The following is a 20,023-nucleotide window of genomic DNA, read 5'->3' as shown; positions in this document are numbered from 1 at the left end:
CTGCACTTTTTTTTTTTTTTTTTGCAAGAGGGACAGAGGGCAAGGGAGAGAGATGAGAAGCAACAAATCATAGTTGCAGCACCTTAGTTGTTCACTGATTGCTTTCTCATTTGTGCCTTGACCAGGGGGGCTCCAGCCTAGCCAGTGACCTTTGGGCTCAAGCCAGCAACATCAGGTTTTGAACCTGGCTCCTCAGAGTCCCAGGCCAATGTTCTATCCAGTGCACCGCCAACAGGTCAGGCGACTATTATATAAACGGACAAATTCTTTGTTTCCACGCTAAAAATTATTGTAGGGGCATAATAGATGGAATCATTTGGGGGAAAACAAAGGGGTTATTTAATGCATAAATATCCATTCTTTGGGGTTCCAATTATCTGTTAGGACAAGCATTCTTTCTCTGCCATCACCCATGATCAGTGCTCCCAGCTGGTGGCATGGCACTGGTGATTTTGTCTCAGTGCCAGTGCAATACTGGAGTGATTTTTGGAGGCTGGCTCTGTAGTAGGTACAACTCTTAAGGGGAACAACTGATTTCATGTGTGTTCTATGGGAACTGGCTGAGGAAGGAGGCTATGGGTGGGGGTGAGGGGCTTATCCTGGGCAGTCCCTAGAACTTAGAAAACAATTGCTCTTGACCTCGTGCCCACTTACCCTTACCCAGTGGTTGCACACACTCCCCTCTGGCCCAGTGCTTATCACTGTTGCCGGCCAGCAGCAGCCCCAGGGATTGGAAACACCCACTCAGCAGTCTGCCAGGCCAGGAGGTCAGCAGTGAGTACACAGTGGTCTCTGTCCTCTAGGCCAAGGTGCACAGACAGCTGGGATGTTAGAGCCCTTTGCCTCACTCCAGCCTAGAAACCAGAGCTCCCCCTCTTAGTTAAGCAGATGGTTGTGGGCAATGACAGAGCCCTGAACTGCTGAAAGAGCTGCTTCCACTCCCCCTTGCTCCAAAATCACACACCCCACTTTCACTTTCTGTTACAGCATCTCAGACCAAGCTGCCCAGATGTCATGTCTACTGATTTTGCCTTCTTTCTTCTTTTTGGCTTCTGCAAACTAGCCACCTGAGGGAGTCCATAGTGTGGTACTTTACAAAATCCCAAGAAAGAACTGAATGATGCTGAAAGCTCTCAAGGACAGGGAATACTTTGGTCACCTTCCTTCTTTCCTGTCTTCTTCCTCAAGCCCAGAATCTGCAAAAGATAACTGTGCACATCAGAGCCTCTCACTTGAACCTTTATCAGCCTCCCTTTCTGGAAGTCATTCAGGTGGAGACCTTTGAGGTGAGAAGAGACCCACTCACCACAGATGACTACTGTGGGTAACCAAGATGACCTCTGTCAGGGCTCGCGGTGTCTCTTATCCTTGGGCTGTGCTGTCCCCAAAACAGGCTTTTACCTCTTATGTGGTCTTAGCTTTAAAAGTGGGGCCACAGCCCTGCAGTGCAGCTAGTGTGGGTGGGGCCAGTGACACATGGTACCTGTCAGTGAGAGAGGACAAAACTAGAGCAGTTTTTGGGGGTCCGGCAGGAAGCTATGCAAGGCATAAACCTTGGAAAAAGAAGGCATTCCTGTATCTGCTACTAGGGCTACATACAATTTATTCCAGTGCTGGGAGACAGGGGAATGAGGAGGGCTAGTCATTTGCTCCTTATCTGGGCTATTTTTTGGCAGACCTCAAAATGAGACCATTGCAGGGGGGTAGGAGGTCCTGGGCTGGGGCCAAGGGAAGAAGCCTGCCAGCACCGTCAGCTGGCAAACCTCAGGAAAAGTAGGGTCTGTGCTCATTCCTGTTCCCCACCTGTCTCTATTCTTTCTCCCCTTTCCTGGCTCTGCCAGACTGTCTCCCTGGGCACCCGCCTCCCCACCCACCCGTGGAGGGCGGGGCTTGGCTGCACCCACGTGTGGCGGAGTTATAGGCTCCTAGCGAGCAGAGGAGCTGGGGACTGTGGAACCAGTTGGCTCAGACAGAAAAAACAGCACCATGGCCAGCAAGAAAGTCTGCATTGTAGGCTCTGGCAACTGGTAAGTGGCTCTGTCAAGGGGTATGGGGAGGAAGGGTGGGTTCTCCAAGTACACAGGGGCCTAGGTGGGCAGGAGGCAGACAGTGGGTAGGATATACCCTCTGGTTCCTCTTCCACCCCTGGTGCTCTTCTGTGCCTACCCCCATAGGACAGATGGTGCCCAAACTTCTACCAGCCCCTGCCTGTCCCTGCACCTGTACCTGTTCGTCACAGGAAGGGAGCCCCCTGCGCGCTCTGCTTGGAAAAGCTGCTTGGGCTTGGGGGTGGCGGTGACAAAGAAGGTGGCTAGTAAATAATCTAGTGGGTTGCTGTGACATCCTGAGGTGGAACACTGTCCCCTCCCCTGCCACCATTCTTCCCTCACGCACCAATCCTCCACTTTCTATGTCCCCCCCTCTTCCCACCAGGGGCTCAGCCATCGCCAAGATTGTGGGTGGCAATACAGCCCAGCTGGCACGCTTTGACCCAAGGGTGACTATGTGGGTGTTTGAGGAAGACGTCGGGGGCAGAAAGCTGACAGAGATCATCAACACACAGCATGAGAATGTCAAATATCTGCCAGGGCACAAGCTTCCCCCTAACGTGGTGAGCCCCAACACAAGGAGGGGAGAGGGAGGGCATTTCAGGCGCCATCTGGATTTGGGAAGTGTCTCAGGAAGGCTGCTCTGTGCACAGGGCACTCCTATGCACAGCCCCCAAACTGTTTTCTGGGCACTTTCTGGAACTGAGGAGAATGTGAATGTACTCCCACCTCATTTATGGGTTCCCAAGCTTTTAAGAGAAAATAAGGAAGTTGAAGTTGGTTTCTGTGGCAACCAAAGACAGGTTCTCTGGCTCCCAGACCTGGGGTTCAGGTAGTGCCTGCTTCAGGCTCTAATCCTGTTACTCATTCACTGGGTTATTAGCAGACTTGGATACTGTTCCTTGGACTTAAGGTATTTGGACAGATCCATGTGGCTCACTCCACACAGCAGAAACACTGGTGCTCTCCCTTCCCAGTTAGGGGCCCTAAGGATCAGGGTGATGAAATTACTTGGCCTCTTCCTCCTGCCAAACTCAGGCCTCCTTTAGCCTCTAACTGTTGCATAGCCAAAGGGTAGGAGGGTGAAGCAAGGAGGTTTCCAGGAGTCAAGAGCCCACGAAAGCTGGAGCTGAGAGGGAATGATGGCAAAGGGGAAGGAAGAATGTCTTATTCCTCTAGGTTCAGCCCTTCCAGATTCAATCTCTAAACTGGCATTTCTTTTCCCTCACAAGCCTCACTCTTTGGCTTTTAGATCTTTTATTATTATTATTAATTGATTTTTGAGAAGGGAGAGAGAGAGAGAGAGAGAGGAAGGAAGAAAGAGAGAGAAAGGTGGGATAGGAATAGATAGTAGTTGCTTCTAGTATGTGCCTTGACCAGGGAAGCTGAGGGTTTTGAACCAGCAACTTCAGCATTCCAGGTCATTGCTTTATCGACTGCACCACCACAGGTCAGGCGGTTTTTAGATCTTCTAAATGGGGTTTCATAGGGAGTAGGGGAAGTCTGTCAGACCCATGAACACTGGTTCACCTCACAGGTGGCTGTCCCAGATGTGGTCCAGGCTGCAGAGGATGCTGACATCTTGATCTTTGTGGTGCCCCATCAGTTCATCGGCAAGATCTGTAATCAGCTCAAGGGCCATCTGAAGGCAGACACCATTGGAATATCTCTTATTAAGGTGCCACGGACACCATATGGATGGGGGTGCAGCTGTTACGAGGCTTAGGGTGGGTGATGTGGAGAGAAGAGAAAGTGATAAAATCAGGCCAAGAGTTGTCTGGAAGGAGGAAAGGAGTTGGCATTGGGGAGGCTTGAGTAACAGACAGATGCTGGGGACTGTTGGGAAGGAGAGGATGATTTAGGAGCAGACAAGGGGTTGGTTTGGAGGCAGATATCTTGGGGAGTTTAGGAGGTATAGAAGGGATGACTGAGGATATGAGAAGCAGGCTGGTTTGAGGAATATGAGAGAAGTTGGTTTGGAGCAGTGGCTGGAATGGAAGCTGTTTGGGGAACTTGGGAATGGGTGGTTTAGGAATGTGGAAGAGATACACTACCTTGGAGAAGTAGGTTGATTTGAGGGTATGTGGAAGGAGAGTTTCCAGAAGATTTCTTTTCATATGCCACCTAACCTCCTTGCAACAAGCTTTGGCTAGACTGGAATGGGACAGGATCTTTGGGGAGGGGCAGTGATAAACAGCAGATTTGGAAAAGGCAAGATTTCTGGGTGGGAAGCCCTCAGTTGGGCAGAAATGGCACCTGGCCTGAGCTCCATCCTGTGCCTAGGGTGTAGACGAGGGCCCCAATGGGCTGAAGCTCATCTCTGAAGTGATTGGGGAGCAGCTTGGCATCTCCATGAGTGTGCTGATGGGGGCCAACATTGCCAACGAGGTGGCTGAAGAGAAGTTTTGTGAGGCAACCATTGGTGAGAGCCCTTCCACAGCCCACATACATAATGCAGCTCCAGTTACATCTCCTCCCGATACTGTCCCTCCCCGCAGCCCATTTGGCCATCTTCTCCCCATAAGGCAGACAAAGGAACAAGACCCAAGCATTAGAAGTGAGGGAGGGCTGGGATACCCCAGGGAAAGGGTTGCAGGTCCTGTTTAGGGCAGGTATGTAAAGAAGAATCAAGAGTCTCCCCTTAAAGCCTTGCCCCTTCCCACTTTAGGCTGCAAGGACCAGGCCCAGGGAAAGCTTCTGAAAGAGCTGATGCAGACACTCAATTTCCGCATCACGGTGGTGCAAGAGGTGGACACAGTAGAGATCTGTGGGGCCTTAAAGGTGAGAGGGGTGTAGAGGCAGCTAGGGTGTGGGGAGAAGGTCCTTAAAGAGGGCCTGGCTTAGCTCTATAAGGTCACTGGTACTCCAGGCTCTCACTCACAGGCACTGCTGTCATTCCCCATCAAATCCCACACACGTAGGAAGAACTGCAAAAGCAAAGCCAAGGTCATTGAGGCCTGCTGATTATTCACCACAAGAGCCCGGACCCCCGTCTTCCTTTCTCCCTATAGCCTCTGTGGGATATCCTATCCCTGGCTCCAGGGGGTGGTCCAAGGGAAAGAGGAGATGCCCTGGAGGAACACCCAGGCTAATGGGAGACAAGATGTCCAGAACATCCAGACAAATTTATGGTCAGAACTCTGGATCCTAGACAGAGCTGTGGCTATTAGGGATAGTCATGGATGGGAGGGCCAATTAGACGATTGGTTTTCAGTAAATGTCCTCAAGTATGAAGTATGGAGCAGAGCTGGGGAGCCAGGAAGGATAAATAACCCCAGGTGAGAAGGGAGTATAGGAAGTGGGAAAACCAAGAGATGAAAATAGTTGAGAAGCCACTCACTAATCTTCACTTATTTAGTGGGCATATCATGGCTGATGGAAGAAGCACGAGGCAAGTGATGAGGACTCCCAAGTGGGGCCTGCAGGAGGGCATCCTTTCTTACCTGTGACCTCTATTCCCTAAAGAATATAGTGGCCGTGGGGGCTGGCTTCTGCGATGGGCTGGGCTTTGGCGACAACACCAAGGCAGCAGTGATCCGACTTGGGCTTATGGAGATGATCGCCTTCGCCAAGCTCTTCTGCAGGGGCGCTGTGTCCCCTGCTGTCTTCTTGGAGAGCTGTGGTGTTGCTGACCTCATCACTACCTGCTACGGAGGACGGAACCGCAAGGTGGCCGAGGCCTTTGCCCGCACAGGAAAGGTGGGCTCCGGGGAGAATGGAGAATGGAGGGTAGGCCCTATAGGTGTCAAGGTAGAGGAACCGGGCATGAACAAACAATAAGTTTGTTGTAAATATTCCTAGTCTCTCTTTCCTTCTAAGACCTTCCACCTCTCACCTGAGCCCCAGACTCTCCACCTCACATTAACAATCCTCCTCTCCTATTTCCATCCACCCATCCTGTTTTCTTCACAGTCCATTGAGCAGCTGGAGAAAGAGATGCTGAATGGGCAGAAGCTGCAGGGGCCCCAAACAGCCCGGGAGCTACACAGCATCCTCCAACAAAAGGGCCTGGTGGATAAGTAAGTGTCTGCCACAACCCCACTGGGAACCACGGCCACACTGGTGGAGGGAACCACAGCCAGAAGTGTTCTTCTTAGTCTTCATCTTCCTGAACCTTCCTCAGTCTGTGAAGTGGGCAGAGAGGGAAATGTTAACAGACAGAGACAAGACCATGGAGAGAGTATGGTATGCCCACTGTCCCCCAGCTAGTTCATGGTCTTTGAACTTCCAGTCTAATGATCTTTATACCACATTGTTTCCCTCTGTGCAGCCTCTCTCAATCCTTTCCTCACCCTCTGCTATGGGGGTTGGAGCTGTGGTGCAGCAGGAATAAGCTCACCTGATTGTCCCACTTCTCTGTCCATCACCCACAGCCTAAGCTGCTTCCCCAAAGCCAACTCTCTGTCCCTGAATGCTGTCCTGGTGAGACAGAGGGGGCTGATTAGACTCTGTTGACTTGAGAAAGAACTCTGGAAACAGGGTCAGAAAATCAGCTCATGGCTGGTCAGGGTAAAGCCTCCCGCTAAAGCAAGAAGCCTGGGCAAGAGGATGAAGCAGAAACTGGCATTTATTGAACACCTTCATAGAATACATAATCACTTCACTACTTTGTTATATTGGCCTCATTTTACAGTTGATGATACTGAGGCTTACAGAGGTCAAGTGGCTTGCCCACTTGGAACAAAACAATTCCAGGGAATCATGCTGGCAAATTCACTATGATAGGAAGCAAACCAATTAACAACCTGACCCTGAAACCCAAAGCTAGGAAGTTCAAATTCTCAGCGACTAGAAATTGAGAGCCAGAATCTGCCTGAACTCAAAGATAGGACAGTAAGGGAGTGGAGGGGATGGGGAAAGGCTGATCAGGTAGGGAAGGTGATCAGGTAGGGAAGGACATACGAGGGGGCTAAGCTAGGTCTCTCCTTCCCCATTCTAGGTTCCCCCTGTTCACGGCTGTGTACAAGATATGCTATGAGAGCCAGCCAGTGGGTGAATTCGTCCGCTGCCTGCAGAACCATCCAGAACATAAGTGAGCAGGGTTATGGCTCAGGCCAGGAAGCTTCTTTACCCCAGTGGAGAGAGGCAGAAGTGTGGGTACCTGGCAATCAGGATCTCCCCACAGAGCAACGTTGTCTTAGCTATTCACTGGAGAACAGGAGGCTATGGGGCCCAGCAACCCGTCTGGAGTTCCTGAACCACCAAAAAGCCTGCAGCCCTTGCCACATCTTGCCAGAAATGAAGATGCTTTGTCCCTCTCCAAATGTGGGGCTTTCTCTGTCCTCAGTGCTTCCTATTTGGGTGTGTGTGGTGGGGAAGAGGGTGGAGGGAGAGGAAGAAAAGGCAATGGCTGCCCACTGCTGCCTCACACAGAACAGAAATCCTGTTCCCAAGCCCAGCTAAGCGGCTAAAGAACTATCTCAGCCACTAGAGAGATAGGCAAGGGCTGTCAGGGAGGCATCTGGGCTTTTGAGCTGACACAGGGACTCCTTTGTTTTGTCTAACCTTTGCCAGCCCCACACACAGCATCAACGGTTCTCAGTGTTTGTTAACAAAATACAAAGATCTCAACCCCGTTCTAGCTTCTCCTAGCAACATCTGTGTCCTCAGAAACCTCTGGTCATTCCCTTTCCCTTCTCCAGACTTCCCTGGCACCAGAGTTGTTACCACACTGGCATCTCTGGCCCTGGGGCTGTCCTTTTCCCCATGCACTTCCTGGTTCCTAGTTCTTGCCAGCTCTGCCCCACTGTGCATGACCTTTCCAAGTCTTCCCTCCCTCTCCCCACCAGCACTCTCTTTGGGGAGCAGGAACTTAATCTGCTGACAGAGCTATACCTTTTCATAGCAGGCTCAGATCACTCTGCTCCATGTGACCTTTGTATTTGTCCTGCCTGCCTTCTCTGGAGCTCTAGTGGCAAGGGAGGTTCCAGCTGGATCCTTCCTCCTGGTATCTCCCCAGGACATCCTAGGCCACACCAATTCCTTCCCCCAAACCCTGTACCTATTTCTCATCTGCCTCCAGAGAAGCTGCAGCTACCATCACCTGTATCTAGAGGCCAGGGGCCAAAGAGAGGCCCAAAGGCTGATCAGGTAGGGAAGGTGAACAGGTTCCCATATTGGTGGGTCCTGACATTCCAAAGCCAACTCTCTTCTGTCATCTGCCTTCTCACAGAGTATATATATAGCAAGAGCTTGGAGGCTCAAGGAGGAGGAAAAAAATGAAAACCACTCTACCCCATAGAGTGGCGATTTTCAACCTTTTTCATTGCATGGCACACATAAACTAATTAATAAAATTCTGCTGTACACCAAAAAATACATATTTTGCCAATCTGACGAAATAAATAAGTACACTGGATGGCTATTGTGCAGGCTGTTGTCATTTTTTATTTAACAGTCCAAGGGAAAAGAAATCAGTGCCCCTGACTAAATAGTCAGGTATCGCATGTTTTAAAAATTCTGTGGCACAACGGTTGAAAATCACTGCCCTAGGTTAAGAGATGAACAAGAAGGGGAGGAGGGAGAGGAGCCTGCTTTGCCCTGGCCTTGCTCCAGGATGGGGTGGCAGCAAGGAATGTCACAGGTCAGCAGCCTAGGCTCCTGTCTATAAATAGTCCCTGAGGGCCTAAGAGACTCCTACCTTCCAGCAAAGGGTCTCAGCTTCCTGTGTGGCAGCACCTGGCACACTTTGGTTCTGGCCAGTATTATGTTAACCCTCCCTTATTCCCAGCCTAACTAGGGAAGCAGGCTCCTCTCTGCGTCTAGCCTTTGAGAATTCACTTTCTTTCCGGTGAACGGTAGAGCTACCCGAATCAGGCATCGGTAGCAAGGGGCACAGTCACCCCAGATCTGGCTAGGCCCGGTTACCACACCAACTGAAAACAGGAGGTTAAAATGGGGGCAGAAAAGCCTGACCCGTGGTGGCGCAGTGGATAAAGCTTTCGACCTGTTACACTGAGGTCTTCCATTCAAAACCCTGGGCTGGCCTGGTTTTATTGGAGTTAATGCTTTCTGCTCCTCCCCCTCTTCTATCTCCTCTCTAAAATGAATAAATCTTTTTTTAAAAAGTGGGGGCAGAATGACAGCTCCTTTCCCTGAGCAGTAGCTGCAACCTGGTTAGTCAAACACTTTTGCATACTGTTGTTCACTCCACAGTTCACGGAATCGAAGGCTTTCGAATCAGGTCCATTTGTTATCCAATAGAGCTCGGTTTTTCCAGAAATGAGTTGAGGAAGGGCGCTTCAGTGCATGTGCCAGTTCGTATGCTGTGATGTATCACTGCACGTATTATGTTTTCATTCATACCACACGAAAAAAGGGGTAAAAAGAAAAGAAAACTCCCCTCAATACTCCCAGCCACTCGCTGCCCCTAGCTGTGGTGCCAGGCAAGTTCTCTATCCCCCAAGTGGCAACCTCCCTCCCCACCCCCTTCCTGGCACTTTGGGGCTTTATCACGCCGCCTGCGCGCAGAGAAATCACAGGGCCGAAACATCCCTCGTGCCTACTCTGTGACCATGGCCAGACTTGCCGTCTCCTCAGCTGTCCGGAACTTGCGGTGCGGGTCCTGAGCTTGGCCGAAGCCCTGCCTCGGGGAAGATGGCAGCTCCAGGCTCTAGGAGGCGCGCGCGGCCCACCTCCAGAGGGCTGACCCCGAGAAAATCCACTTAGCTATCGGAGACGTCACCGAGCCGTAGGCTGGCGATTGGTTGGTTTACTGAGTCGGCGAGAAAGATTGTCTTTTCTATCGTGACTTAATACGTATCCTAAAAGTTCCAGTCTAGAGCTTGAGTCACAAAAGTCTCTTCTCTCTCTCATTGGAGAATGACTACAACCCCCAGAATTCAGCGAGCCTCTCGGAAAGGAAAACTCGTCTGAGGATGCGTAGTAAGGGTGACTGGCCCGGAAGCCGGAAGATCAAAGGCGGCAACCATCCGAATCAATAGTCCGCACAGGCTCCCGCCTGAGTGGGTAGAGTTGTGCGGTGTCCGGTGCGTGGTGAACTCTCTCGCGTTGGGAGCCGAATTCTAGAGGGTAAACGGGGCTGGTGGGAGGGAGACAGGGTGGCTTTCCTCACCAATAGCGCCATAGCGTCTAGGATTGTTCCTGGACCGCTACCCTCACGTGTCATTCCGGGTGCTGCGTCCGGCTGCGGAGACTGTGGTGAGACGCAGCTTGCGGACGCCTCCTTTGAACGAAGGGAGCTGCAGCGTCCAGGTACGCCGCCTGCTGGAGCGAGCTGAGGCGCGCGCGTTTGGGCCGGCCTTTGCTTACCGCTTCCTCTCATGACCCAGTCTTCAAGCTTCCATGCCCTTGAGGTCACCGGTGTGTCCTGCACCGCGGACCTAAGCCGCGATTTGCACCGCTTTCAGCTCAACAGGCTCCTTGCAGCTGTAGGTTCCAGTCAAACCTTGACTCCATCCGGGCGTATTGGCCCTCCACGCTCTGACTCTAATAGCCCTGACTTTGGGGGTCAGGGTTCATGGGCCATGGCTAAGAATTTGCTTTTTATCTAATGCCTCTTTTAGTTCAGTGCACTAAATTAACTTTTATCCTAGGTTTACCCGTGATCAAGTCGCCTATTCCCATCCGTTGATCCCATCTGACTGGTCTTCATGGCCAGTGTGCTTTCCAGTTTTCATTTTGGCCCAGCACACCCTAAAGATACAGCACACCTTCATCAGTGGCTGTGCCTTTTTTCATTTTTCCGAAGCTGGAAACAGGGAGGCAGTCAGACAGACTCCCGCATGCACCCGACCGGGATCCACCCGGCATGCCCACCAGGGGGCGATGTTTTGCCCCTCTGGGGCGTCGCTCTTTTGCATCCAGAGCCATTCTAGCGCCTGAGGCAGAGGCCACAGAGCCATCCCCAGCACCCGGGCCATCTTTGCTCCAATGGAGCCTTGGCTGCGGGAGGGGAAGAGAGACAGAGAGGAAGGAGAGGGGGAGGGGGTGGAGAAGCAGATGGGCGCTTCTCCTGTGTGCCCTGGCCAGGAATCGAACCTGGGACTTCTGCACGCCAGGCCGATGCTCTACCGCTGAGCCAACCAGCCAGGGCCTTTTTTTTTTTTTTTTTTTTTTTTTTTTTTTTACCAGGGAGAAGGATGTAGTTCAATGAAAAAGCCCCCCAGACGGTTTTGGAATTTTCTTCCTGCTCTCTTTTCCTAATTATTTTGCTTCTTCAAATTGGCCTCTCTCTCTGGTCTTATCCTCTGCTTTGGTGTCACTTATTACCTATCTTGATCTGTATCTCTCTCAAGATCTTTCCAAATGTGCATATCCATTTGCCTGATGGATATCTGAACGTGTTGAGCATCATGGGTTTTGATTGTTTGTGTTGTGTTTTTTTTTACAGAGACAGAGAAAGAGTCAGAGAGAGGGATAGATAGGGACAGACAGGAATGGAGAGAGATGAGAAACATCAATCATCAGTTTTTTTCATTGTGACACCTTAGTTGTTCATTGATTGCTTTCTCAAATGTGCCTTGACCGTGGGCCTTCAGCAGACTGAGTAACCCCTTGCTCGAGCCAGTGACCTTGGGTCCAAGCTGGTGAGCTTTGCTCAAACCAGATGAACCCGTGCTCAAGCTGGAAACCTCGGGGTCTTGAACCTGGGTCCTCCGCATCCCAGTCCAACACTCGATCCACTGTGCCACTGCCCGGTCAGGCGAGCATCGTGGTTTTAAGATGTTCAAAACCCAGCTCATGATCATTTTGCTGGTACTGCCACCACCACCACCCTGGAATACACACGTTTCTTGTTTCTTATTTCTTTTTACAGTGAGCCAAGAGATGAAGGTTCCTAACTTGGAGATATTTTCAGCTTTGCCTTAATCCATTCAGTTAATCTTGTTTGAACTTCTACATATCTTTTTTTTTTTTTTAATTTTTTTATTTATTCATTTTAGAGAGGAGAGGGAGAGAGAGAGGAGAGACAGAGAGAGAGAAGGGGGAGGAGCTGGAAGCATCAACTCCCATATGTGCCTTGGCCAGGCAAGCCCAGGGTTTTGAACCGGCGACCTCAGCATTTCCAGGTCAACACTTTATCCACTGCACCATCACAGGTCAGGCGCATATCTTCTTTTTTACAGCCCTGTCTTAGCTCAGGGTCTGTGAAGAGTTTTTATTAATTTGAAAATAGGAGAAATCTGGATTAGACAAGAGAAAGAAATGAAGTTCTAGACACCAAAATTATGTCTATTAATATGTCCTCTGTCACTCATCTAGCCAAGTTATACTATGCTGTTTCTTGGCTAGTGAATGCTTATAATCTTATTCTTTCACCTCTTCAAAGAAGTGGCCCTATAACTGCTTAGTATCTGGCCGGGGTCATGGGGGATATGAGGGAAAAGAAGTGAGAGGAAGTTGAAGGTCTGCAAGCCTCTTTGCTGGGGGTTTGTTTACTACATTAGTATTCTCTGTGTGTGTTTTCTTCATTGGCTCACAGCTTAAGGTCCTTTCAAAGCTCAGTCAGATAACTTGAACACAACCCTTTGTCATCTTGAGCCTCTGCCATTTGGTTTTCTCCTCTGGCTTTATTTAAAGGCACTTGGAATTATAATAATTCAAGGAAGTTATGCCTCAGCTCAGCCTGGGGTCCACCTTCAAGGACTGGCTATAAGGAAATGTTTAGCCCATAGGACTCATTCAGAAAGCACATATATATCTCACCCTACTCCTGACACCCCAAGCCAGCTAATCTTTAGCTTTTTTTTTAAAGATATTTATTTATTTATTTATTTATTTATTTATTTATTTATTTATTTTAGAGGGACAGAGAGAGAGAGGGATAGGGACAGACAGGAACGGAGAGAGATGAGAAGCATCAATCATCAGTTTCTCGTTGCAACACCTTAGTTGTTCATTGATTGCTTTCTCATATGTGCCTTGACCATGGGCCTTCAGCAGACCGAGTGACCCCTTGCTTGAGCCAGCGACCTTGGGTCCAAGCTGGTGAGCTTTTTGCTCAAGCCAGATGAGCTCGCGCTCAAGCTGGCAACCTCTGGGTCTCGAACCTGGGTCCTCCGCATCCCAGTCCGACGCTCTATCAACTGCGCCACCGCCTGGTTAGGCTTATTTTATTTTTTTACAGGGACAGAGAGAGTCAGAGAGAGGGATAGATAGGGACAGAGAGACAGGAACGGAGAGAGATGAAAAGCATTAATCATCAGTTTTTTGTTGAGACACTTCAGGTGTTCACTGATTGCTTTCTCATATGTGCCTTGACTGTGGGCCTTCGGCAGATCGAGTAACCCCTTGCTTGAGCTGGTGAGCTTTTTTTTTTTTTTTTTTTGCTCAAGCCAGATGAGCCCGTGCTCAAACTGGCGACCTTGGGGTCTCGAACCTGGATCCTCCACATCCTAGTCCAACGCTCTATCCACTGTGCCACTGCCTGGTCAGGCTTTTTTTTGTTTGTTTGTTTGGTTTTTACAGAGAAAGAGAGAGAAGTCGTCAGAGAGAGGGATAGATAGGGACAGACAGACAGGAATGGAAAGAGATGAGAAGCATCAATCATTAGTTTTTCATTGCGCGTTGCAACACCTTAGTTGTTCATTGATTACTTTCTCATACGTGCCTTGACCGCGGGCCTTCAGCAGACTGAGTAACCACTTGCTGGAGCCAGCGACCTTGGGTTCAAGCTGGTGGGCTTTTTTTTTTTTTTTTTCTCAAACCAGATGATCCCGCGCTCAAGCTGGCGAGCTTGGGGTCTCGAACCTGGGTCCTCTGCATCCCAGTCCAACGCTCTATCCACTGCGCCACTGCCTGGTCAGGCCAGGCTCTTTTTTTTTAAAAGATTTTATTCATTGCCTGACCAGGTGGTGGCACAGTGGATAGAGCATCCGACTGGGATGCGGAGGACCCAGTTTTGAAACCCTGAGATTGCCAGCTTGAGTGCGGGCTTATCTGGTTTGAGCAACTCTCATTGGACCCAAGGTTGCTGGCTCGAGCAAGGGGTTACTCAGTCTGCTGTAGCCCCATGGTCAAGTCACATATAAGAAAGCAATCAATGAACAACTAAGGTGTCGCAACAAAAAACTTTTTTTTGTTTTTTTTTTTTACAGAGACAGAGAGAGGGATAGATAGGGACAAACAGACAGATAGGAACGGAGAGAGATGAGAAGCATCAATCATGTTTTTCCTTGCGACACCTTAGTTCAGGGGTCCCCAAACTACAGCCCGTGGGCCGCATGCGGCCCCCTGAGGCCATTTATCTGGCCCCCGCTGCACTTCCAGAAGGGGCACCTCTTTCATTGGTGGTCAGTGAGAAGAGCATAGTTCCCATTGAAATACTTGTCAGTTTGTTGATTTAAATTTACTTGTTCTTTATTTTAAATATTGTATTTGTTCCCGTTTTGTTTTTTTACTTTAAAATAAGATATGTGCAGTGTACATAGGGATTTGTTCATAGTTTTTTTATAGTCTGGCCCTCCAACGGTCTGAGGGACAGTGAACTGGTCCTCTGCCAGTTTGGGGACCCCTGCCTTAGTTGTTCATTGATTGCTTTTTCATATATGCTTTGACTGTGGGGCTACAACAGACCGAGTAACCCCTTGCTCGAGCCAGCGACCTTGGGTCCAAGCTGGTAAGCTTTGCTCAAACCAGATGAGCCCGCACTCAAGCCGGTGACCTCGGGGTCTCAAACCTGGGTCCTCCGTATCCCAGTCCAACGCTCTATTCACTGTGCCACCACCTGGTCGGGTGAAAACCTGATGATTGATGCTTCTTATCTCTCTCCGTTCCTGTTTGTCCCTGTCTGACTCTCTTTCTGTCTCTGTAAAAAATAAAAAAGATTTTATTCATTTTAGAGAGAGAGAAGGGGGGAGGAGCAGGAAGCATCAATTCCCGTATGTGCCTTGACCAGACAAGCCCAGGGTTTCAAACCGGTGACCTCAGTGTTCCAAGTTGTTGCTTTATCCACTATGCCATCACAGACAGGTCTGGCTAATCCTTAGCATTACTTCTAAGTTCTTGATTTTTTATTTTTTGTATTTTTCCAAAGTGAGAATGTTGGGGGCAGACAGAATCCCACATGCGCCCAACCAGGATCCACCCGGCATGCCCATCAAGGGGCAATGCTCCATTGCAACCGGAGTCATTCTAGCACCTGAGGCGGAGGCCATGGAGCTGTCCTCAGAGCCCTGGCCAACTTTGCTCCAATGGAGCCTTGGCTGCAGGAGGGGAAGAGAGAGAGAGAGAAAGGAGAAGGGGAAAGGTGGAGAAGCAGATGGGTGCTTTGCTTGTGTGCCCTGGCCGGGAATCGAACCCAGGGGACTTCCACATGTTGGGCCGAGGCTCTAACTCTGAGTTAACCAGCCAGGGCATCCAAGTTCTTGACTTTTAAGAAACATTCTCACCTGACCTGTGGTGGAGAATGGATGGAGTGTTGACCTGGAATGCTAAGTAAGGTCCCTGGTTCAAGGCCCTGGGCTTGCCTGGTCATGGTATATGTGAGAAGCAACTACTAGTTGATGCTTCCCACTCCTACCCCGTCTTTCTCTTCTCTGTAAAATAAATCATTAGCTTTTTTTTCTTTTTTAGTGAGAGGAGGGGAGGCAGAGAGACAGACGCCCACATTCTCAGGGACTGAAATCCACCCCACAAATCCACTAGGGGGATGCTCTTCCTATTTGGAGCTGTTGCTCCATTGCTCTGCAAAGGAGCCATTTTTTTAAGCGCCTGAGGCAGAGGCCACAGAGCAGTCCTTAGCGCAGCAGGCCAGTTGTGGCCAACAGATCTAGCTGTGGCTGCAAGAGGGGAGGGAGAGAGTGAGAAAAAAAAAGAGAAGGGAGGGGGAGGGTGGAGAAGCATATGGTTGCTTCTCCTGTGTGCCTGACTGGGAATTGGACCTGGGACATCCACACGCTGGGCTGGGCCCACACTCTACCACTGAGCCAACTGGCCAGGGCCGGAAATTTTATTTATTTATTTATTTTTTATTTTTATTATTATTTTTTTTTGTATTTTTCTGAAGCTGGAAACGGGGAGAGACAGTCAGACAGACTTCCACATGCGCCCGACCGGGATCCACCCAGCACGCCCACCAGGGGTGACGCTCTGCCCCTCCGGGGCGTCGCTCTGCGGCGACCAGAGCCACTCTAGCGCCTGGGGCAGAGGCCAAGGAGCCATCCCCAGCGCCCGGGCCATCTTTGCTCCAATGGAGCCTTGGCTGCGGGAGGGGAAGAGAGAGACAGAGAGGAAGGAGGGGGTCGAGGGTGGAGAAGCAAATGGGCGCTTCTCCTATGTGCCCTGGCCGGGAATCGAACCTGGGTCCCCCGCACGCCAGGCCGACGCTCTACCGCTGAGCTAACCGGCCAGGGCCTATTTTTAATTTAAAAAAAAAAAAATTTTATTTATTGATTTTTGTGCGAGAGAGAGACAGAGAGAGAGAGAGAAGGGGGAGGAGCAGGAAGCATCAACTCCCATATGTGCCTTCACTAGGCAAGCCCAAGGTTTTGAACCTGCGACCTCAGTGTTCCAGGTCGATGCTTTATCCCACTGCGCCACCACAGGTCAGGCCCAGGGCCGGAAAATTTTTAGAAAAAGAAGAAACAGGCTCTGGCCAGTTGGCTCAGTGGCAGAGCGTCGGCCTGGCGTGCAGAAGTCCCGGGTTCGATTCCCGGCCAGGGCACACAGGAGAAGCGCCCATCTGCTTCTCCACCCCTCCCCCTCTCCTTCCTCTCTGTCTCTCTCTTCCCCTCCCGCAGCCAAGGATCCATTGGAGCAAAGATGGCCCGGGCGCTGGGGATGGCTCCTTGGCCTCTGCCCCAGGTGCTGGAGTGGCTCTGGTCGCCGCAGAATGACGCCCCAGAGGGGCAGAGCATCGCCCCCTGGTGGGCAGAGCTTTGCCCCTGGTGGGCGTGCCGGGTGGATCCTGGTCGGGCGCATGGGGGTGTCTGTCTGTCTCTCCCCGTTTCCAGCTTCAGAAAAATACAAAAAAAAAGAAAGAAAAAGAAGAAACATATTCTCACTTATTTCAATCTTTTAATTTCAGTCCTCTCAAAAGAGAGGCATCTTAACACATTCATAGTCCCAAATTGAGAAACATTTTTGTTCAGGATGAGAGATTGCTGTGCTAGACTTCTTTTGTTCTCTGGCTCGGAACATTTTAATTAGAAATACTTTATAGCATGATGTCATGCAAATTTTTATTTTTAAAATTTTTTTTTATTTTTTAATTTTTCTGAAGTTGGAAACGGGGAGGCAGTCAAACAGACTCCCGCATGCGCCCAACTGGGATCCACCCGGCATGCCGATGGATCTGCCCATCTGGGGCGTTGCTTTGCTGCAACCAGAGCCACTCTAGCGCCTGAGGCAGAGGCCATGGAGCCATCCCCAGTGCCCAGGCCAACTTTGCTCCAGTGGAGCCTTGGCTGTGGGAGGGGGAAGAGAGAGAGAGGAAGGAGGGGGGGTGGAGAAGCAGATGGGCGCTTCTCCTGTGTGCCCTGGCCGGGAATAGAACCTGGGACTCCTGCACGCCAGGCTGACGGTCTACCACTGAGCCAACCAGCCAGGGCCTCATGCAAATTTGATTTAACAATTTGCTGAGGAGTTTTTTTTTTAGCCCTTGAGATAGGTACTTGGTGTTGTGTTTGGAATTTAGAATTAGTGTTCTAGAGGATTAACTGCTATTGAAATAATATAAATGTACTGTTGGCACTACTTCAGGTATATTATGGCTTAAACAGATACTTGAGGGCTAACCTGAGAACCTAACCACAATGAATAATACTGTTTTTATGGGAAAATTAATTGGATGTTACTTAACAGGTTCCCATTTGATCCTTTCTATAGAGAATAATTTACTGCTAATGTTTAATCTCTGGCTACCTTCATTAATTGCCTGCTAACAAACTGACGTGTGTTTAAAGTAATGTGCCAATTAACATTTCTGGGTGGCTCGTAACAGTCACTTTTTCCACAAACATGGAGGGCCAGGTGTTAGCTGTGATGTCATTCAGATGCACCTGGTTCCAGCTGGTTGTTTGTATCTTCTATGCAGTTTTATTTGCACTTTTGATCTGAGAGTTCCCAGATGTCTTCCACTATAAGACTCAGCATATGTGTAGGGGCCATTCAGAACGGAGTAGACAGACTAAACAGGATCCAGAAGTTATGAATGGCTTTTTTTCCTTTCTCTCTTTTTTTTTTTTTTTTTTTGAGACAGAGAGAGACGGAAAGAGGGACAGATAGGGACAGACAGACAGGAAGGGAGAGAGATGAGAAGCATCAATTCTTTGTTGCAGCTCCTTAGTTGTTCATTGATTGCTTTCTCATTTGTGCTTTGACCAGGGGGCTACGGCAGAGCGAGTGACCCCTTGCTTGAGCCAGTGACCTTGGGTTTAAACTAGCAACTGTGGGGTCATGTCTGTGTTCCCACACTCAAGCTGGCAACCTTGGTTTCAAACCTGGGTCCTCTGCATCCCAGTACGATGGATGTCAGGCATGAATGGCTTTAAACAAGGAAGTGGGCTGGGCACATGAAGCATATCTTGGTGTCTAAATCCAGTCTATTTTTATAGGGGACGACATGCCAACTGCCAAGCAACTAGCTGACATTGGCTACAAGACCTTCTCCACCTCCATGATGCTCCTCACTGTGTATGGGGGCTACCTTTGCAGTGTCCGAGCATACCGATATATCCAGCGGCGCAGCGCCGAGCGCCAGGCTGCAGAAGAACAGAAGACCTCAGGAGTCCTGTAGAACTGGGGGGCTTTTTCCTTGACCAGAGAGGCCTGAAGGCATGCTGTGGAAAGTGCTCACCTGCAATCATATTCAAGTCAAGGGAATGAGGGCCTTAATAGTTTTCAGAACCTGCTGGGTTAAGTGCCCATGTTTTCTCTGGAACTGCCAGTTTGGGGAGGCTATCAAATCATAACAGGAATGGGGGAGGGGGAGGCACATCTACAGACATTAAATATTTGCCATGTCTGTCTGTGTCTTGGTGGTGTTTTTTTTTGTTTGTTTGTTTTTTTGTTGTTTTTTTTAAGTGAGAGGGTGAGAGTTAGTAAGGCAGAGAGACAGACTCCCCCTTGCACCCCGACTGGGATCCACCTAGCAAGCCTCCTATCAGGCGATGCTCTGCCCTTCTGGGGCCGCTGCTCTGTTGCTATTTTAGCACCCGAGGAGAGGCCATGGAGCCATCCTCAGCACCCGGGGCCAACTTGCTTCAACCATTTGAGCCATGGCTGTGGGAAGAGAAGAGAGAGTAGGGGGAATGTTGGGCAAACAAATTTGTAATAAGTGTTTTTTAGGTTTGCTCGCTTCTATGGAAGGCTGAGGGTGCTTGCCATCAGGGCAGCAGATTGCAAATTGCGATTGCCTTTCTACTTGGGAGAGAACATTGTTTGCTATTGTTTGCTGGAGAGGGTTATTTTTCCCCCTAGTTGGTTTTGGCTGGAGAGTTCAGAGAGAGAGGGAGAGCTGAGGGGCTTGGGAGCCCTGAGATTTTGACCCTTTTGGCTGATCCCTATTGAGGCTGGTGGGAGCTGTGAGTCCGGGAGAGTCTGGAGAATGAGTCAGGGCTTTGGGAGCCCTGAGGGAAAGGGAAGCGGACTTCCCTGCCTGTTTGCTCGTCTGCTGTTAGGAGATTTTAATAAATGGAATGGCCTGCCATTCTCTGGCTCCACAGTTCTTTTGCTGTTTGCTTAAATCCAATGAGAACCTGCATGGCCACGTTGGCCCCTGGCCCTACAGGGAAGGATTAATAAGCAGATGGTTGCTTTTCCTGTGTGCTCTGGCCGGGAATCGAACCCAGGACTTCCACATGCCGGGCTCTACCACTGAGCCAACCAACCAGGGCCGTGGTGTTCTTGTTTACTTAGAGTGGGGGGCGTTAACTACAACCTCTGTTTTCTAGTCACAGAGTGGATTTCCATCTTTTTTTTTTTAAGATTTTATTTATTGTGTTTAGAGAAAGGAGGGAGAGAGGGAAAGTGTGGAAGGAGCGAGAAGCATTACCTTGTAGTTGCTTCCCATA

General features: G+C 49.9%; 2 protein-coding genes across 3 annotated transcripts; both read left to right on the top strand.

Annotated features, from left to right (window-relative positions):
* Window positions 1–1,875: 1,875 nt before the first annotated feature.
* On the top strand, window positions 1,876–8,256 carry GPD1 (glycerol-3-phosphate dehydrogenase 1). The gene is made up of 8 exons (XM_066368786.1): window positions 1,876–2,027; window positions 2,434–2,611; window positions 3,586–3,726; window positions 4,332–4,470; window positions 4,717–4,829; window positions 5,514–5,747; window positions 5,961–6,067; window positions 6,988–8,256. Exons 1-8 carry the CDS (start codon window positions 1,987–1,989, stop codon window positions 7,082–7,084), a joined length of 1,050 nt encoding a protein of 349 aa, XP_066224883.1. The 5' UTR covers window positions 1,876–1,986; the 3' UTR covers window positions 7,085–8,256.
* Window positions 8,257–9,570: 1,314 nt separating this feature from the next.
* COX14 (cytochrome c oxidase assembly factor COX14) lies at window positions 9,571–18,975 on the top strand. 2 transcript variants are annotated; one of them, XM_066368794.1, is made up of 2 exons: window positions 9,571–10,079; window positions 18,566–18,975. In XM_066368794.1, the coding sequence occupies exon 2, from the start codon at window positions 18,574–18,576 to the stop codon at window positions 18,745–18,747; it is 174 nt and encodes a 57-aa protein (XP_066224891.1). In that variant the 5' UTR covers window positions 9,571–10,079; window positions 18,566–18,573; the 3' UTR covers window positions 18,748–18,975. The 2 variants fall into 2 exon arrangements, with proteins under 2 accessions (XP_066224891.1, XP_066224889.1); XM_066368792.1 differs by lacking the exon at window positions 9,571–10,079 and adding an exon at window positions 10,086–10,262.
* Window positions 18,976–20,023: the final 1,048 nt, after the last annotated feature.

Source organism: Saccopteryx leptura, chromosome 2 (genome assembly GCF_036850995.1).
Source record: "Saccopteryx leptura isolate mSacLep1 chromosome 2, mSacLep1_pri_phased_curated, whole genome shotgun sequence".
Taxonomy (NCBI): Eukaryota; Metazoa; Chordata; class Mammalia; order Chiroptera; family Emballonuridae; genus Saccopteryx; species Saccopteryx leptura.
The sequence above is the reverse complement of the archived record's forward strand: the minus strand, read 5'-3'. Positions and strand labels throughout refer to the sequence as shown.